General features: G+C 36.2%; 1 protein-coding gene across 3 annotated transcripts in view; it reads left to right on the top strand.

Moving 5' to 3' along the window:
- Positions 1 to 20,550, top strand: part of LOC102695808 (regulator of microtubule dynamics protein 2) — a 44,971-nt gene that overhangs the window by 18,950 nt on the left and 5,471 nt on the right. For all 3 annotated transcript variants that reach the window (XM_015363181.2, XM_015363180.2, XM_006638816.3), the window contains 6 exons: positions 6 to 207; positions 1,191 to 1,293; positions 2,395 to 2,455; positions 14,453 to 14,528; positions 17,048 to 17,125; positions 19,230 to 19,328. In XM_015363181.2, the coding sequence (XP_015218667.2) occupies positions 6 to 207; positions 1,191 to 1,293; positions 2,395 to 2,455; positions 14,453 to 14,528; positions 17,048 to 17,125; positions 19,230 to 19,328 (619 nt within the window). The remainder of the gene's footprint in view (positions 1 to 5; positions 208 to 1,190; positions 1,294 to 2,394; positions 2,456 to 14,452; positions 14,529 to 17,047; positions 17,126 to 19,229; positions 19,329 to 20,550) is intronic.

The following is a 20,550-nucleotide window of genomic DNA, read 5'->3' as shown; positions in this document are numbered from 1 at the left end:
TTCAGATATGTCACTGCTCACACCGACACGGAAGAGGAGCTGGATGAGGAGCATAAGGCTTGTAAAGTGAGGCGCCTGATCATAGAGGATGCTGAGGAAGAGAAGGATGAGTTCACAGTCCTCATAAAGAAGGCTGACTCTTTGCATAGAGGTCCAGAGTCGGAGAAGAAGGAAGGATTTATGATGCTGCTGGAGAGGAAGGATGAGGTGCAGTCTTAGCACTGACATTGCTTTTTAACCTCTTGACCTACTTTGACCTACTTACCGAGGAGCAATTTCATAGTCACTGTAAACTCCCTTGAAATAAAAGAAAAACACCCTGAACGTAAGCTACATGGGTTACTTTAGTAACCATTCCCATTCTTTCCACATTTTCCTTCGTGGACAATCTTCATTTGATTGTGACTTTTATATTGTCTATTTCTTCGGTTTATTAAAAACGGACAAACTTTGTTGACAAAAAAGACTGCTTTGACATCATGAATTCTGAAATGATACCAGTCTCAAATAAACCAGTGTTAGCAGGTTTTTGTCGGCTCCAGGGCCTGCATGTAACCTGCAGCCCTAGGTACCTAGTGATGCCTACTTGAGGGACTGAACTGAGACCTTGGAGGCAGGCATTTTTGTCTGTCATCTGAAGCAGACAAGGCTGATCTTTATTCTTGATCTGCCTGGATTTGATATAAAATACATTATGTTAAACAACAGATCTATATGTTGTGGTCCTGTGAACCTGTTAAATAATTGTAGATAGCTGTTTAATGGGGTTCGTTGTAAAGGTTAAGTAGAAAGTTAAGCTGCAGATCTTTCCACTGAAGGTGCAAATGCAGGACATCCCACTGTCCTTTCCAGCCTCTCCCCACCAATGCAGGAGCCCTTTGACTCATTTTACCTGCCTTGTCCACATGGCCAGACTCTTATAGGTCAAATACCAAGTGTCTTATTATTTAAATAATACAAACACTTCCTACTGGGGCATGTTTGTATCTCCTGAACATTTAATAAATGAATTATCTTGAAGAAAGTTAGTTTCATAAATTTGCAAAAAGACCCAGACTGATTTTTTTTTTAATTTCAGTTACAATTAAAGCCCGAGACTGTGTGTAGTGCTCAAATTTGTCATAACCCTCTTTGATCTGCATCCCACTCTCAATAGTGACGTGATCATATCTTGTCTCCTGTGTGCTTAGTATGGTCAGAGAGCTCCATTTCTCTGGCGCCTGGCTCGTGCGTATGGGGATGTGTATGATATGACTTCAGACACCGAAGACAAGAAAAGCTATGCAGAGGCAGGTAGGCCATAGCCCTGATATTTCCTTTAAAGCATTTTTTTTGTCAATGATGCATGACATAATACCTACTGGAACATGTTTTGCATAAGAATGATCCAGACTCGTATCGCTTTTATTTTTGAGGGGGAAGTGTACACACCTATTAACTTGATTAATTGGGTATTAGCATAAAGCAGTGCTTTTTAAAGTATCTGAGATATTTCATAACACATTATTTCTTTTGAGATGAGTTGAACGTGGAAGTGTTGAAATAGCCGAAAAAATAATCACCTCCAATAAATGTTCAGTAAGTGTTGAGAAAAGTTATTTAAAAGTGGATTAAATTTGAATGCATAGAGAACTGTTATTAGTTAAGCACCAAAACAGTGATTTGTTGGTCCTACAATCCCAAGTCTGAAGCTGTGAATGCTGTATAGGTACTTCTGTTATTCTGGCCATGAAGTCAAAGCAGAGCTGTTTTAGATCTTTTATGTTTCAGGGTTCATTTATATTACAACAATATCATCTGTTCTGCACGTGTCTCCATTGCACATCATGTTAAAATAAGTGGCCATATGCCACAGTGGTTAGAAATATCCCCATTCATACTATACTGTACATAACTCTTTTAAAAATCACACATTTTAACACTTTTGCAGGAGATTTTTAAAATTGTATACATTTTAAAAAGGAACAAGTAATAGGTTTATTCCATGCTGAAAAAAAGAAGAAAGAGAACACAACGTTTCGGCCTGAAGAAGGCTCCACGGCCGAAACGTTGTGTTCTCTTTCTTCTTTTTTTCAGCATGGAATAAACCTATTACTTGTTCCTTTCCAGCCTACGCATGCTGACGCAGCTACCCACCTGAACTACATTTTAAAAAGTTTATGTACAGATGTGTCTTTGTGTTTAAGATCTGTCTTTCTCCTGTGACATGTCCTGATGAGCGCATTTCATAGAAGTTATGTTTTCAAGTTGCTTCTAGCACCTCTGCAATACTGCAGATAGATGGCCTGTTCTAAATGACCTTAAGGTTGAGTTTAAACCTCTGAATGTATATTTATTTTTTTAATCTGTGAACAAACTTTATTGTAAATGTTTATTTCATGCATTGTTTTCCAGGGAAGACATATGGAGAACAAGCTATTGCTTCAGATCCCATGTGTCCTGATAGCCATCAATGGTAAGGCCTTTTGTAATAATCAGTTGCATTATATACTGTACAAGCAGATATTCTCAAGTCCATAATTTTAAATGTCATGTTCAATGAACAAGGGTAGACAATCTTATTGCTTAAAATAGCTAAATATTTAAGACCCATTTTCCCTTTCTGCTATTAAAATCCTAGATCAGAAAGGCCGTGACACCTAGAGGTCTTTTTTGACAGTTTGCATCTTGCAAAACCAAAAAATAATTGAACATCAGTTCCCCTCAGCAGTCATGCCTCTCAGTGCCCACTCAAAAAGCTGCTGTCTGAAACCACAACTGAGAGGTTCAACCGTTCAACTGTACATATTGCACACACTAGAATCAAAACCGTTTGTGTGGTAACATGAAGGTTACAGTAATCAGTTCAGTGAAAATTGAAACGGAAAATCTTGGTGTATTAAATGCTCTTTATGCTAAACCTAGCAGGGGTTTTCTGGTGGAACTGTTGTAGATATGCATTAAACCGTGAGAAAGCTGCATGCTGTGCCCAAGTACTGACTGAAATTTCAAATAAAGGAACGTACCAACAAAGGCAACATCTCTATTTGCTTTAAAAACCCAAATGTAAGCATTTACAAGCAAACCATGGTTTTGCAGAAAAAAACAACACTTTAAAGGTACATTCTCTGTGGTTTACTTCATTGGTCAATTTTAATCATCATAAGAATCAGTCTTTTCTCTAATTCCAAATACAGGTTGGTTTTGTAAATCTCTTTCCGAAAATGTATCTAGGGAGATATGTAAGAGAAATCATTATTACATTACAGACACTTGAAGGGCTTTGCCCAAAAAAAAAACTTGTTACAAGCAGTGTACATTACGCACAGGTAATCAGATTTCAAGATCTATGATGTTCTTGAAATAACTCTCAGAAAGCTTCCAGTCTACAGCATCGGCAAGGTCTTTAGCCTGACAAAGGGCATATGTGTCCTCATCAGAATGGAATTTATTTTTAATTCACCTAGAAATATGGAGAATCCAGACACATGCAGGCCACAGAGATGTGATTTGTGGATCCATAAAATTGAATCAGATTGTTCTGCTGCAGAAATTCTTAATATGACAAATAATACTAAAGATTTCATCAGTACATAATTTTAGACAAAGCATTTAAATTGCAGATATGCTGCATTGTTAAAGATTGGGAGAATTATTATTATAGAATTAATTGCCCATTCAAAACAAATACTGAAGCATGAGTGCATGACGATTATAAATTTATAATCTTATACAGTAAGTTCAGTATTACTAGAGTTTGTAGTACTAGGAAATATCTGTGGGTTATAACATATGACAGATCACCAAAAACAGTGTTTCTTGTGACAGAGAAGTATTGTGACAACATGAAACTGTTGTGTTCCTCTTTGTTGTTACCTGGTTTTAAAAGCTGCCAGTGTGATTTTTGAGATTGTTGGGTATCATGAAAACATGGGATAAGTGTTAATTTGTAAATTGATTTCTCTCAGTGTATCACATTTTCACATTCATATTGCTGCATTCAAAATGTTCTGTGCTTGGCAACTATGTGCTCAATGTTTCAGAGTAATGTGATTTGTCTCCTGGAATACACATGCAAGCAGATATCCAAAACCATACAAAAGAAGCACTGACTAACATTCCAGAAGACACCAGACTCAGCCCCCATAATAAAGGGTGATGAATCTCATATTCTACTCACTATAAAAAAATTCTCAGTTTTTATTATTTGAGTATAAGTGATGCATTTTAAAGGTTAATGATCTGGATTAATATTTTCAGTTGTGGCAGTTTGTTCCTTCAAATCTTGATTTTATAAGACATTGTCTGCAAAGGTAATGAAACACTAGTTAGGCTTAGTTTAGTGCAGTCTTTTAAAGCTTGTGAGTAAGGTTAGTAGCTAAACACTGGAAATCAACCTCACGGAAACTGGTTTTGAGAGAGAATCTATATACTGTTTCAATGCAGTATTGGTTCCAGTTTCATTATTACTTGCCTCTATGTGTTAAAGCTATGAAGTAGCACAAATTTAACTGGTTTGCAAATTAGACAACACTTAAAAGAATGTTTTCCCTTTGTGATTTATGTCACAGTAAATTTTGGCATAGTGCTGGATCGAACAATTCACATGAGGATTGTTAGTGCATTCAATTTAAATAAGTTGGAAAAGTATATATGTCTTTCTTCTAAATAATAGTGTATGATGTCATACCGATTATAGCTTGTTTTTTGGTTCATCCATTTTTGTCCTCAACTTGTTTGTACATGCATTGGCATTCACTCATTTTCCTCTTTGCCAGGTGAGAAAGTGAACAAATGAAATATGATTAGAAAGCTTCGTTCTCATCATAAAAATATCTGTCATTAAAGTTTGTGTTCTAATGAAAGAACAAATTTATTGTTTTGAGAATGAGGCAGTTGAAGTCCTGCCAAAGACGTTTCCTCGTCGCTGTCAAAAATGTGCTTTCTTATTTCCTGATAAACTAATTGATAAGATGTACTGTTAAGACTCCTGTTTGAAGTGCAATTATTTTAATACAAACATAATTTTCCTCCTGTGCGTCAGTTAAACAGTTGCAAGTGGCTGGACACATAGGACAAGAGAACTGTCTCTCTCAAACCAATGCAGGCTGCCCTGTTTATCCTGTCATAGTCATCATTCTGATTTAAATTAAAAACATTTTTTTGCAAGTCAGCTTCTTTTGTTTGCTTGAGCCCCATGCTGCAGTAAACAAATTAATTTTATAGGCGTATGCAAACGTTATCTGGCAGCGTCTTCATTCTGGTGAGTTGCAGGCTTCTTATGAATGGGGGGGAAAGACGATGCTTCTGCTCTCACTGAAGACATACAAGTTGATAAATCACTTCCTTATCATTCATGTGGTTGCCTTAAAATAGTGTACTTTAATAAAATAAAAAGATAGATTTAAATAATATTAAGTGTTTTGTTTTGTTCAAACTATTGCCTTTGGTTCTTTTGTTTATGTGTCCCAGGGTTATATAATCATGGTGAACTCTCCATGACTCCACCCCTGACTGCACTGCAGATAAGGTAGTTTGAGATGGCTTATTTGAAATGTGCAATCTCAAACTTGTACTCCCTCTGTCATTTGTGCAAACGTTTGATCATAAATTCCTGTTCATTCCTCTGTTCTTAAACAATATAGCCTAGTTTCAAATAGATTAATCAATACATCAAATGGTGAATAATTAAAAAAAACATCAATGATATGACTTTGAATGCTGAGGACAAGAATTTGACTTGAGATGTCCTAATCTAACAATTGTCCACAGAACTAAGTCTTCAGCAGTCTGTTTTACTCAAACATACAGTCTATTCACTGGTCACTGTTCGCTGTTCACTATAAATGTGTGAAAGTCTTCATCATTAAATAGTGAATGTACTCTTCTTTGTGTGCAATATTAGCTTGATTTGTTTGTTTCGTATAGAAGTGGGGGGGCTAGGGAGCCAAGGTTGTGAAACCGCTTTATCAGTGGAGCCTGGGTAGTGTTTTATGTTTGAGTTTGCAGTATTGAATATACGTTACACTGCCATGCTGGCATTTCAGATTGATATCTTAAGTGCAGAAAACATTGACAAGAGCTTAACGGCATTTTGATATAGTTTTACTGCACATGATGAGCTTGCATGAAAGAAGAAAAAACTGTTTTCAGAAATACAAGAAGTGTGCTTATAAATGTGTTTTATATATCTGAATGTTCATTTTTTTGGATGCCTTTTTGACATATACAGTGTAATGCATAACTGCAAATCTCTGTGGTCTTGATTTATGATGCTTTAGAGGTTGTTTACACATAACTTGAAATGCTCAGAATCAGAACAAAAGACTTCAATATAATAATTAAAGTGTTTTGATTTCAGTATTAGAATTGCTGCTTAACTTATTTGTCTACAGTACCTGTGCTGTTATACTGTTGGCTCAAGAAGCAACGCTACTTGTGCATTAGAACCACAAAATAGCAGAGTAGCAGAATTACTTCAGTGGTCATAAGCCAAGACCAGACTAGTTATTTCAGAATGTAATTAGCATGGATTGGGATTGTGAAGATTCTCTTCAACCTGCTCATGCAAGCTGCCACCACACACCTCTATGAATGTTTGGTATCCAAAAAGATTTTGCTTCTGATAAAACTACAGATTAAACTAAATTTCTGTTAGCTAATGGAATTTTCTTAGTGCTCACTGTAATTCATTTTGATCTTTTGGGAAGGGAAAGGGGGCAGCACAGAGGTGCAGTGGTTAGCATTTCTGTCTAGCAGTACTGGGGCCCTCAGTTTCTGTCCAGACGTGAGGTGCTATCTGTGTGGAGCTTGTGTGTTCTCAATGTGTTCACGGGAGTTTCCTCCCACAGCCCAGAAACATACTGGAAGGTTAACTGGCTCCTGGTATAATTGATCCAGATGTGAGAGTGCAGGTCTGTGTTTGTCTGACTGCCCTGTGAAGGGCCGGCCTCGCGTCTAGGATGTGCCCTGCCTTGTCTCTGTTGCTTTTAGGAATAGGCTCCAGCTCCCCTTCGACCCTGAATTGATGAAAATTAGTCCAACTAAATTAGTATTTAGTTCTCCACATTTTAAATACTAGTAAAGTGTCTCCCACAATAAGAGAGCATCTTTTAAACACGCCTTTTAATACAGAAAGAATTAATACATAAATTACAAGAGTATCTGATAAAAAGTTAACAACTACCAATAGTATAGACCTCAGATTTTATCTCATGGGCTAGATTAATCTTTTTTACTCTTGCTCTTTGCATGTCATGTTTTTTTTCTTTTGAAAAGTTTTTGCCTTGAGTTTTGTTTTGTGACTTGCTGTTATGAAACAGATACTTGTTAGCTGTCTGGTTCCACTGGGTGGTTGACCTCTTCTTGTCAGGCTATTGATTTTTTTGTTAGAGACCTTGACAATGAGTTATATGAGTTTGCAAGTTATAGTTTGGCATTTAGCATAAACATTAAGCAAATTTAAAAATGGTTCTGCTTCTTTGTGAATTAAGTTATGTGTTTTATAGAAAGCTGAAACAAATTAAGAAGTGTCTGTGTGTGACCCCTCCCCCCGTGACCTCCTTTCCTGATGGAATGGATTTGTCGTGACATTTTCTGTGCAAAATTTTGTTTATTATACAGGGTGTACCGGATCTTCATGTACAATTGCAAAATATTGCTCAAAAAAGACGTTTATCTTTCAACTTGATATCTGTAAGTCTTCTTTGAAGGGTGTTTTCATTTTTTTGAGTTTTGAAAAGCAGCCTAATGTCTAAAACATTCTGGATGCTTTGCTTGTATTAGTACTTAAAAGACTTAACGTGAAAACACTTCTAGGGACAGTAAATTTAAAACTATGGTTTTGGCACATGTAAATTGTTAGAAATGAATTATAGAGCATGTCTTGAAGGAGGGAAAAACAGCTTTCCAGCTATTAGCAGGTAATATTGCGTGCCTGTGGTGTACCAGGTTAAGCGTGAGAGTGAAGCCTCAAGTGTGACTATGGCTGAGGGTTTGTTTTGCAAGTGATACTGAGCTTTCTAACCACATAAGCTGGAGCCGTACTTGTGGTATTGAACCTGCATGAGAGCCTTCGCTTAAGAAGCCTGCACAGCAAATGTGGGTTAACCCTGCCTTCCATTAGTCATGAGAGAAAACATTCCGTCCCATCACAGGCCACGGCAAGGCAATTGCTTTTTCATAAGAAGGCTTCACAGCAGAATCTCTTGGGCAACAACACATTTTACTGGCTGAATGGCATCCGGCATTGTTAGGTGGCATGGTGCTGTGATGCTGGCTGCCCTCTGTGAATTGTGCTTTTAATTCCCAAGATGTGGGGGGAAAGGGAATTTCTAAGCTGTGTAACCAAATCTTAAGTAGAGCTGCCTTTCTGATTAGAACAGATAAAATAATATATGGCTCCTACTAAAAAGCGAATGATGTAAGTGGATGTTATAAGTAGCACTGTTATCGGCAATGTTTTTGTCATTCCTACAAGCATTTTCAAACAGATGTTTCCATGTATGAAACTTTAGGAGCATGCGGCCTGCTTTGAGTTTTACAGCTGATGCTTCTGATAATGTTGGAGTTTTCTCTCTTAATGCTAGCACATTATAATGCCGGACCCCTAAATGAGTAGCTTTTCCAGGCTAATAAATGCAGTGGGATATGCAGATCCATGCTAGTTAAGGTCTTTGGTAGCAAATTACTACACATGAAAATTATGGAAGAATTTGCTTTGCATCTTACTTCAGTACTCTGGGGAAAAAAGATTGAATAAAGTTATGATGTAAATGTGAGTAATATTTAAATATAATGTAAAAAATACTCTGGGCTACATACAGTAGGAGCAGGTGGAGGTCACAAAACACCTTACTTGTCAGACAACTGTTGTACCTCACTGTTGTACTCCTGGCATTATAGAACATCCTTCAGAAAATAAAAATACCTTTTCTTTAGCGGAAATGTCTTTCATGCTGATTTTAGGCTTTCTTGGCAATAGATGATGTAATGAAAAAGCAAGAAAGCAAGAAACACCTCATGATTTATAGCTTCTGAGAAACAATGATTAAATGAAGCAAAGCTATTTATTTACCTCTGACATCACCTGTCCTTTTTCAGTATGGTCCTGGAAAATTGCCGGAGGTCGAGTGGCAAACATTGCATAGTGTTATTAAATTTCCAGTGGATATTGTCTCATGTCTTGAAAGATTAATTCACATCCGCATTGATCAAGTTATTTGGCTGGCTTGGTGAGGGTAAAATGATTATATTAAATAAGCGCCTAGAGGACTTAACCTTGTTCAAGTAAAACTTTCCAGACCTGTTGTTTTTTTAATTATATATATATTCCCCAAACCTTTTCATAATTAACACTGTTATGGCCTTGTTGACTGAGCAGTTTAAATTTAGCCACTTTTCTATGAACCATGGCTCTTAACATGCTCCAGTTTTATTTCCATACTGCAGACCGTCTTTATGAACAGATAAAACCCCGGGATTAAATGAAAAGTAAAATAAGCATGTTTGTTTTAGCCAGCTGAACATCATGACCTTTTACTAGAATGAATAGGGTTGCTCAGCTGGGGTGCATGCACTTAGTTTCTCATGTTAATATATTAGATAAAAAAAAGATTCAAGTTTTATGGGGAGAAAATCTTTTTTAATGGCTGGGAATCTCAAACGGGAATTAGTGATATCCATATTTTCTCCCAAGTTTTTGCTAATGAACATAAAAGGGAATTCTTAGGCTTATGTTAATAAAATACCCAGATACCTATTATGTTTTACCATTTAACATAATTTTTCTCTTACTATCCACACTATTTAATGCCTAAGGTATAAGATATGAAGCAGTGCCTGCCTTATGATATGATTGTCATAAGGATATATCAAAGGTTACAAAGAAGATTGGTTGGAGGATCTTTCAAGACTGTCCCATGGTATTAGCTTCAACAAAAGAATGGGTATTTTGTTCCAGACTCCTGTATGATTGTATAATTATTTAAAAATCATTTGACGATTTGACGTGTGCCCTACACTGAAATTTAAATTGCAAGATTCATTTTTATTTTCTGTTCAGTTTTTTCTGTTATTCAAAATAAATATAAAAGATGAAATATTGTGCTTCAGCCAAACATTTGACTCTTAACTCCTCTTTGTGTTTTGTTAATCAAGCAGGGAGTTCTGTATCAAGGAGCAGTTGCCCATAAGAAAAACTGAATCTGGTTTATAGAGAAAAATATTGCTCAACAGCTTAGTGTTGCCACCTTTCTTTGTAAATGAATTCATTGAAACTCATTGAAACTAGAGGAAAAGAATGATCTAAGAGACCGCCTCGGGTGCCGTTTCTTTTTTGTCATAACATTGTTTTTGAAAATAATGAGTATTATCAGACACTGCTAAAATAAACACTATGTAAGAAAACTGCTGCCTCAAGTAATTTCTCTTATAAAAAATTTCATTGAAAATTAGTCACTAACTTTTTTTTATTCCAAGAGGCTTTGTGTTATGCTTTATGAAATGCTAAGAGAAGCACTGATATGTTATTCCTTTCAAATTCACTTCTTAAAACAAAAAATTATGAAAGCTGTCCGATAACAGACATTACTCACATTTGGCTGTTTTAAAACATATGTTTCATTTCCCTGTGTGATTTGTCAAGGAATAGGGTAGCGTGTGTAAAAAAAGAAGAGGTAGTAGGTCTTATTAATGGTACATGTGCTGGTGTTCTGCTTACCTAGGGTGAAAGGGGATAGACCCTTTTTAATTCACTCAGCCACAGCAAAGAAGACTTAAGTCGGATTTTTTTTGATCGCCCTGTGATCATGTCTTGTTGTCTGTAGTTTGATTACAAACCCTCTGATGTTAGATCGGCTTGTTATGGTATCAAGCAGTATGTTCCATAATCCTTGGCTGCATGTTATCTTTTCTTGAAATCAGCTGGAGAAGGATGTCAAAGGTCTTTCTGTTCCGTTCAAGACCAGCGCACTAAGCTGAAAGGATTTGTCAATCAAACTCATTATCTGAAGCACTATGCACCTTTAACCTCAGGTCATATTCTTAATATCCACTCACGTTCCTTCTCTCTCTGACTTAAATTAAGATGTCTGGGTCAGTGAAGATCTGATATTTATCTTAGTACATTTGTTACAGTACAGTTATTAAACGTGTTACTAGATTGGTTGTTTTGGACCTTATATTTTGAAGCATACTGTATGTATTAATATCATTCCCCAAAGCGCAATGCAGACTGACCCCGACCAATGTCCATATTGTGTCATTTTGATTTATTCAACACAAGATAAAACATCTTTTTGTCTGACCGAGATATCAAAGCTTTCAATTATCAAGTCTGTGTTAGTTTGTGTATATATACCTATTGTAGGTATACCTAAACTAATCTCATTTCTGCAGAAGTGGCGTTCATTTCTCATCTTTATATTTTTAATTTTCCTCTAGGAAGTGTTGCCTTGAATGTCTTAAGTGTTTTCTACCTTTGTTTTTTTTTAACTAGAGTGCAAAGCTCTTATCGTAGTTGGCATCTGTTCCAGTTTCATGCTGACCAAAGGCCTTCCCACTCTTGTTAATCTTGTCAGAGTCTGCTTCAGAAAAACCTAGCGTGCCTGGGAGGAGTATGACGAGTGTGTTCCATGTCAAGTGTTGGGAGTAGCTTTGCTATTGTGCAAGCAGCTTAGAAGTCACATATTTAGAGTGAAACGCTGCCAAAATGCCCCAATCCCAAGGTTGTTAGAAAAGGAATTAGACATTTTTATTAGCAGTAAAAATCTTTGACAGTATTTTTGCCATTTTTGAAGATGGAGCATGCTAGAATTATCAGCTAAGACTGAGTGTTAAGAGTGTTTAATTTTTCTCTGCGTGAAAGCAGATTTTTTTTCCTTTAAATTAATTATTTTTAGCTCTTTGGTAGATATAATCACATTCTATTAAAATAAGAATATAATTAACCAAGTGTTGCTGTACTATAAAATTTCATCTTAAGTTGACTCATAAATTGATAGAGAGAAGAATGCTCAGTGTTAGTCTGGGAGATTTACAGTGCCGGCACATGATTGTGGGAGTATGGGTGCTTAACAAAAACAACACCTGGTGCACCAGTTTTATTAGCACAGAGTTGCAACCCATAGATTGGATATAATAATCTCTGATGTTTAAAGGGAATATTACTGGAAAGTCCTAACGGACCTCGTTGATTTTGCCTAGGATTTAATCCTCGCTTTTCACCGTGTTCATGTTCTGCACAGTTTCAGATGCTGTCTACTTGTTCACCTGACTAAAGCACGCTTCCTGCAACTGCTGTACACCTTCATTTGAGTAACCTGAGAATCCTTGCCATTTGACATTCCCAAGTTCATACCCAATTCTAAACTCCACAGTGGAAAAGGGAAGTTATGGGAGAGCTTTCTCTAATGTTCACTGTGTGCAAGTTCTGAAAACTGCCCCTTGTACTTTTGAAATGCTCCCCAGTAAGACTGTAAAACAATGTGTTATGTTTTTCTAGAACCCTTTGGATATTAGGAAGCTTCAATTGAAAAAGGACCCACAAATGCACCTACAATTGGAAATATGAATAACTTTGCATGTATCCACTTATAATATGAGTGAGTCTCCATGGAAATTGACATTTTGTTTGCACACGTTCAGTCAGTCAGGAGGCTAAATCTGTTAACAAAAATAACTTCCTTCAGTATTCTACCATTCGTAAAAAAGCAAATAACATACTGTCACTGTCTAACAATTCAAGATTCAACCAGATAACCAGCAGTCCTTCATAGTGTTTTGTACTGGACCTATGATAAGTTAACAATTCTTTGGATATAAATATAGACGTGCATGGTTTACATTACATTAATGGAATAACCATGTAACATATATTTTAAATGTTAGTTGCTTTATACTAGGAGCTTACTTGTTGGTTTTTTTCCTGTTAGACCACATTGGGGTCCCCTCTTGACACAGAGCTGATGGCATAAATTGCCCTGCAAGGGAACTTTAAGCAGCAGATTTCACATCCAATTTTCCATTTGCACAAATCCAGAAGTGGACACAGGAATGTGCTTTCACAGTGGCAGATTTTTGGTCTGTCTTTTTTTGGTCACGCACAGAGGAGAAATTTAACAAGACACGGGATAAGTCAGTTCATTTTTCATTGTTTTCTTTTCCAGGAGCAATCCGTTTAGCAATGGTATGCTGTGTTTATCTGATTAGAGCCCACAGTGTGGAAGGAGAACGGTTCTTGACAGTTTATGAACATGTACTGCCAAATACGGGTTTAACTGCCTGGCCCCCCTTCCTGGCAGCTGAACTTCTGTGACCCCTTAAACCTCCTGCTCCTTCACAGAAAAGTAGCTTGTACCCTGTTGGTGCATTTGACAAGAGTACCAGCAGGATAAGTTTCATTATATTCACACTGCTTTGATCAGGCCATACAACCTGCTCAACCATGTTTGACAAACCCCTCTCAGGTTCTCAAAAAAAAGCAAGAGGGCTGCTGTCTCCTTTACAAATTCAGTGAAGGAAAAGAAGTTTTTCCTCACGGTTTAATCAGGGTTTCGGTTTAGGAAAACCTGAATGAAATTGCGTATTGTTTCTCTGCCTCCACTTTTTGAGTTTGTAAAGATAGAGAATCAGCACCACGTGCACCACAGGGCATACAGACTTGTGCTGTCCTGGGCCAGAGGTGCCCAGAACCAGCGCAGACTGTTAGTCTTGAGTCACTAGGAACAGACAGGAGCAGTGAAGGCTTTGAAAGAGATCTAAGAATCGGAACAAAGTTTGGAATTTCATTTTCTTAAGTTTGTCACATGCCTAAATTACACTGCGCACCTCAGTGACCTGGCAAAAGATGTAACTGTAAAGTGCATTACCACTGGTGTCCCTTATCGTACAGTACTGCAGTATACTGTAGTACTCAAAATGAACATTAAGTGTACTTTCCACGTCCTAGAACAAGGCAGATGTTAAAGCAGGAACGATGCATCATGCTTCGCGAAAGAAGGATTTTGGAGATGGGAAGATATGCGCTTTAAGCAGTTGCAGAAAAAGGTCTAGCACCTTTTATTTGAAATCTTGTTCCATGATTTTTAATTCACACTCTGTACTGTATCCTTGACACTTTTCAAAGTTTATTTAGCACCTATCCTGTTGTGCAGTATTACTGTGTCACTACTTAGTATCTGTATGTCAGTAGATGTTTATTTTTACTTAACAAAGCAAAGTATTACTTTTAGTTTGACAGGCACCTTTATAATTATGGTGTATGTATGTGCATTTTATATGGGAAAGTAAGGACGCTGGGATGTAGGTAATACTGTTGCTTTAGGGAAGCCAGAAGACTAACAGTGACATCCAAGTATAACAGAGTTATGCAGTATCTTCATATAAAAAGTCATTCATGCTTTTCTGAGAACCATATACACATGAATGAAGCTTGAAATTGAAAGCATACTTCTTAACCTTTTTTTTTTTACAGGTTTGCCATTATGTGTGGCTACTTGTCAGAGTACGAGAGTGTTCAGAACAAAATCAAAAATGGCTATCTCTTCAAGGTATGTTTTGGCAGTTATGCTAAGCAGCTGCACTGTTTAATTTACTTCTTTCTGACAGTGAGTAAACCCGGGTTTTCCGAACAGCAGAATGCCCAGAGGAGTGTTCTCATTTGAGTGCCAATGTCTCTGCTAGCAGATTATCTCTACATGTCCATACAGCATCACCTGTAGAGTGTTTTAAGCTTCAAGAGTTTAAGATGAGGATAGACACAGTGATATCAGTTGTTCCATATGCAGCTGTGATTATTTTACTAACATGGAGATCACTGCATGCTCATTCTTACTGGAAAAAAACGTGTTACTGTTTTTTTGTTTGCCTTTCGCTCAAATAACCATCCAGTTCATCACTTAACAGACACTATATTGATAAGAGAGTGGGGTTAAGGGAACATAGTGGTTTAAGGGATTTAACATTTTATTGGCTGCATATACTGACCAAAGTATTACGAGTGACCAGTCAATTGAATAACCTGTTTTAATAGATGGCAGTGTGTGGCTGTCAACTACAATGAAGTAATACCACATCCATTGATTTAAATTTAAGTACATTTTCAAAGGTCTGACTTAGTGCTATTCACCTTTTATTCCACTCAGCTTGTCTATTATTCTCCTTAATAGATTAATAGACAATTTTCTTAAAAGACTTCCATCACCTTCCTTGTGCTGGACAATTCTCAGATATCACTCCCTGGAAACTGGTTCCACGTGTTTCAAAACCTATGCAATAGGGGCCACATGAACAGCAAGAGTTTCTCTTGCTGTTTGCAGTGGTTGTTCAATGTAAGCTCCTAATATTGTAAGATTAGTGAGTCTGTTACCAAATAAAGACCATATTCAATTGTGTGTTTTGGCAAATGTGCAAAAGGGTTCAGCACTCATATTAATAAGGTCAGAAAAGAAATATATTAATTTGTAAAAAGTGCAAATGGCACCTTCACAAACTTCAGAAACATCTTTTGGAAGGTCTTCAATTTTAAGTTTAATGTTCTGAAATTTATTAAAATAGATTTATTTAATTTACTTTACGTGATCAATAAGATAAATAAATTCATATTAGGTATCCTCCAATATTAACACATGCTGAAAATTCTCCAGGGGGTGTTAGAAAACAAACTTTAATTCATAGGAACAAATTGGTAGCAGGTGTAATCCTACTACCATATTCTTGCACTAAACATAAACATGCTAAAGTACTGTCTTGCCGATTGTATCAGTCCGCTTTTATAGGTTACAATGATTGAAATATTACTACAGATTACCTAAGTACCTTTTTATATAAGAAAGTCAGAACCAAGACTATGGCCAAGGGTTTAATTAATTCTTCTGATTTCAAACTCCTCAGGCTGTGTTGAGCATGGAGAAGAGTTCAGAACTTGGAACACCCAAGTTATCATGGAAGACATTCAAAGAATGCACACAGCCAAAGCCAAACACTGAATGCCATAGCCAGGAGCTAAAGGATTACAATATTAATGAACAAAGGAGAAAATTTCCTATTTCCACATTGTTTTCCAGCTTTGTCAAGTTCTATCTGTAAACTGACACCGATGGTATTTAAGTGTAAATAAGGCACTCAGTCTGACCCCTTGACTTTATTGTAAACTCAGAACAGGTTGTTTCAAGACCAGAGCACCTTACATTAGCAGTATCAAACACAGCATACAGTTTAGAGACATAGCCTGGATTTGTGTATAAAACAGTTACCTTATCAGTTTCCAAGGTGATGTAAAAAACATTCTCTGCGTAAGAAAACAGGAAAAATAGTTTTCCATAAAAAGAGTGAACATTTAAACACTCTCAAGATACCCAGAGTAAAAATGAAGCTTTTTTAGTAATTAAAATCCTATTTTTCTGAATATGTCTGGATTGCAAAAATAGCTTAAATTTTTCTGAATATCAGAAACTGTTTTGAATCCATGAAATTCTTCCTGTTTCCTCATTATGTATAAAGATAGTAAAACTTATTCAGGACATGTAGGGGCATTGTTTCTGCATTTTGCAGCAAATGGGAGACAGAAATATTTCAAAAAAGAAAAAGAAAATTTGCTTCTGTATGCTAATTCTCGGAATCTGAGAAATACTAGATGTTTCTATAATGAATTTCAGTAATATCCAATAACTGCTTATGCTGTTCTTTCTTACTAATCGTTCATAGAAGTATGGTCAATGTACTGTACATGAGAAACTGTTTGCTTTTCAGTGGATGATGCACAACCACAGAAGCCAGAGTTGTGAATGTGGCACGTAACATTTATCACACTTGTCAGCTACTTCTAAAAACTGTTTACCTTTTATGGCTCCTGTTATAGAGGTTTCTGACAGTTAAAATATCTTAGAAGATATCAACAGGAGACTGCAAAAGAAACAGAGAGATTGCATGACAGCCAGGGGTGTGTGGTTTATGTGCGTGCGTCTGAAATGTTTGTGGGTATTGTTATGCATGATAGAACTAGTCCAAGAGACCAGCTTTGGTATAGGCAGGGCAATGACATTTGCTTTTTTTATTTTTCTCTGTTCAGGATCATCTTGATAAAGCAATTGAACTAAAACCTCAGGATCCACTGTCTTATTACCTGCTGGGAAGATGGTGCTATGCAGTAAGTTCTCATGAACATAAACACATTGTAAAGGCACAACCAATAATCTTGCCCTATTTTAGTGTGCAGTGTTTTGCCTTATTAGTGAAGGTGATTCTAAATGTAAGTTTTAAAAAATGCTTTTAGAAATGCAATTCTTTATAATGCCAGTATTCATAAAATAACATGTGCATTCATTTTTAGCTATCCTTTCCCAACATTATTTTAAGAGCTAAAAGATGCATTTGATTTTATGGGCCTTGAATAATATTTTAATATTTTCTAAAGTCTTTGAATACCCACAGTATTTTAGAGACTTCCTGAAACATAGTCCCTCAGTTAGTTTTAACTTCAGAAATAATGCATCATTATTTTTTAATTGAAAATAGTAATAATAAATTGAATGGTTTCCATGTAAGTGATCAGATTATTCCAGTGTTCCAATTTTAGATAAACATGCTGAAATGTACGGCAAGTGTGTGGTATTTGAATCCATCTGCTTTCTTCCTGACCTCCATCTGAATTCCGTTTTGGATTTAGTAAAAGATCACGGTCTCATTATGAAGGAACTGAACACAAAGTTCCACCAAAAGACATAACTGATATTTGTTCTGTTTCATTATAATTGTCTATTTTGCATGCAGACACACAGGGACAAAAATATTACCCTTGCCAGTACATTGCTATGAAAGGACAGTGTGGGTATACTGTAGGTAATCATAGGTCCTTTATTCCAGTCTTCCCACAATTTACCAGCAAAAGCGCATCGGTTAAAATAATTTACATTTTTATGAGGAAAAGCTGATTAACTGTGTAAACGCTTTATGTAACTTAAAATAAAACAAAACACTTCTTAAGCCATCTGTCTCACGAAATGCACCAAAGTTGTACTCTGAAACAGCAGAGAGCATTACCTTCACACAAACAACATTAATAATGTGTTACATCAAGCTTGTGAAACAAAGTGTGAAAGAAGAGCTTGTAAACAATAATCTACTGTTTATAAGCAACCAAGGGCCTTCTTTGAAACCTTTTTATATCGTCAGAGCAATGGTAAACCTGCAATTACACGTTTAAGAATTAATGGAGTGCAGAGAAACACTATATAGACCCTCCACAAACATGACCTGAATTCCCTTGGCAAATTGTGTTATTCCTGGTATAAACACCTTGGAAAAATGAGCACTTTGCCAAGTCCCAGTGCCAAGAAGGAAGGCTTTTTGTAATACGGTGTCACTGATAAGGAATGTTTTACTTGTACTTGTCCACCTTTATATGAAATCAAGTCGTATATACCCTCAAACTCCTCTCAGTATGTTGCATTGCTTCTTTGCTTTTCTAAACCTCCTATTTTCCATATAGATGTGCTGTTAAACATTTTATCGTGTTATTAACCCAAATCTATTAAACAAGGCCCAAACCAAAGGATTGTTCTATTCAAACTGCAAGGATTTTCTGTTAATGTGTTGTAAGGATAGCTGTGTTGCATTGAACAGGTAGAACACTCTGTCATGTCTTTCCAAAAAGACGTTGGATGATATTGAATGCTTTCAACAGAATACTTTCCAGATGGTGTGAACAAATTGCACAAGTAGTTTCTGAAAGTTAAATGAAAATCTAATGACATTAACAGCAGTGTGTTGTTTGAAGTAAATTAAATTATATGATGTTTCAGAAATAATAATATTTTTCTTTCACGCATTCACTAACTGCGTTGACTAACAGGAGTGTTGTGTTGGTGGTACACAGCGGCAGCAGGAGTCCTAATGAATATTCATTAATTCCTAATGAGTATGCCTTTGAGTATTGCATCCCAATGACTAAAGCAGTATTAAAAAAAGCAAACCAAGTTGTGTTCTTATTGAGAGCCACAACCTTGTAAGTTTCTTGATAGTATAAATGTCACTCCTAGTTTTATATTACAACATTTTTCATTATTTTCTTTACGCACATAGCATTCTTTTAAAGAAACTTTTAAAAATGTCTGTATTGCAGTGATGAAGGAATAATAAGTGACTTAGTAGACATTGAACTAAGGTTTCGTTTAAAAAGAGATTTTTAAATCATTAGATCACCTGTCTCAAGGTTTAAAACAAATAATGGAATTCCTTTTTTTGGAATGCAGGTCTCTCAACTATCCTGGATTGAGAGGAAGGTGGCTGCTACCCTTTTTGGAAACCCACCAACTGCAACAATACAGGATGCTCTGAAATATTTCCTCAAGGTAAATATTCACTGTTGGCTTTGCCTGTTGTGTTGCAGTTGTGATCTACCTTACTTGCAAAACTATGTAAAAAAATGTTAAATATTATATAAAATATATTTTAAACACAGTTCTAGTGTTTGTACTTCCATAGTGTTTGTGTGTGGATCTGACCCCTTTGTGGTATGATTTATTGCTTGGAGAAGACCACATGCTAGGATGTTGATGGTTAAAAGACCACTGTCCTTTACAAATTTTCCATTTTACCTTAGACATGTATTTCATATTTGACAAATATATTATATTTGACATATATTATTTTATGATAGATATTGATTCCAATTTCTTATTCAAGACTTAAGTTTGTGCTGTAACGTTAATGTAGTTGTGGGTTTCTAAGGCAGATTGTGAAAAGAAAAGCTTTAATCAGTCTTCATGCTTGTTTTAGGGTGTGTTGGGTTTATGGCTACCATTAAAATGTTTTCTGTATTTGTAATTTTAACACGTGAACCCTTCCCCCTCTTAATAGTAAAAATGCTTTGTTCTTAAATCTTTTATGTTTATATAAAGTAATTAAATAGCTCCTGGCTAGTTCTTGTACGTAAGATTTTTTGTCATGTCTTGTGTATTTTAACTATCAATTTTATTTGAGTGGTTTTTGTTGTAACTTGCTACTCTTTGCCTCAGGACTCTAAAAAAGATTGTTTAATTTCTGTAAAAGTACCCTGTTAACTTGCATTGTATAGACAGGTACTATTAGGTTTAAAAAGCACAAATGAATATGGTTTACGTGTCCATATTTCTTCCTGTACCCATAAATTGTTTGGGTCACTTTCATCTGTTTATATTTTGTCACCTCAGTCGAGTCCTGTAAGTGCCTGTGACATACTTATTTACAGCTTGTAGCACAAATCTAACTTTTAAACAATGTAGCCATGCCCTTGCTGTGCATTATCAGTAGTCAGTCCATTATACAGTAGTCAAAGTTTGCAAGCCTAATTCCCTACAAAGTGTGATGTGCAGACATACAGTATATTAGCAGTAGTGGTATTTTCTTGCCAGGCCCTCTAGCCTTTCACAATGGATTGTTGATGGACTGCCATAAAACCTCTGGCCCTGTAGCTGCTGGAAAATACACAGGTTGTTTTACATTAGAAATTGTTTCAGCTTTTCATATTTTGTCATGTACCACTTCTGAACTTCTGCCCTTCTTTGGGCGGGGTCACGTGGGTCAGTGTTTTAC

Source organism: Lepisosteus oculatus, chromosome 17 (genome assembly GCF_040954835.1).
Source record: "Lepisosteus oculatus isolate fLepOcu1 chromosome 17, fLepOcu1.hap2, whole genome shotgun sequence".
Classification (NCBI taxonomy): domain Eukaryota; kingdom Metazoa; phylum Chordata; class Actinopteri; order Semionotiformes; family Lepisosteidae; genus Lepisosteus; species Lepisosteus oculatus.
The sequence above is the reverse complement of the archived record's forward strand: the minus strand, read 5'-3'. Positions and strand labels throughout refer to the sequence as shown.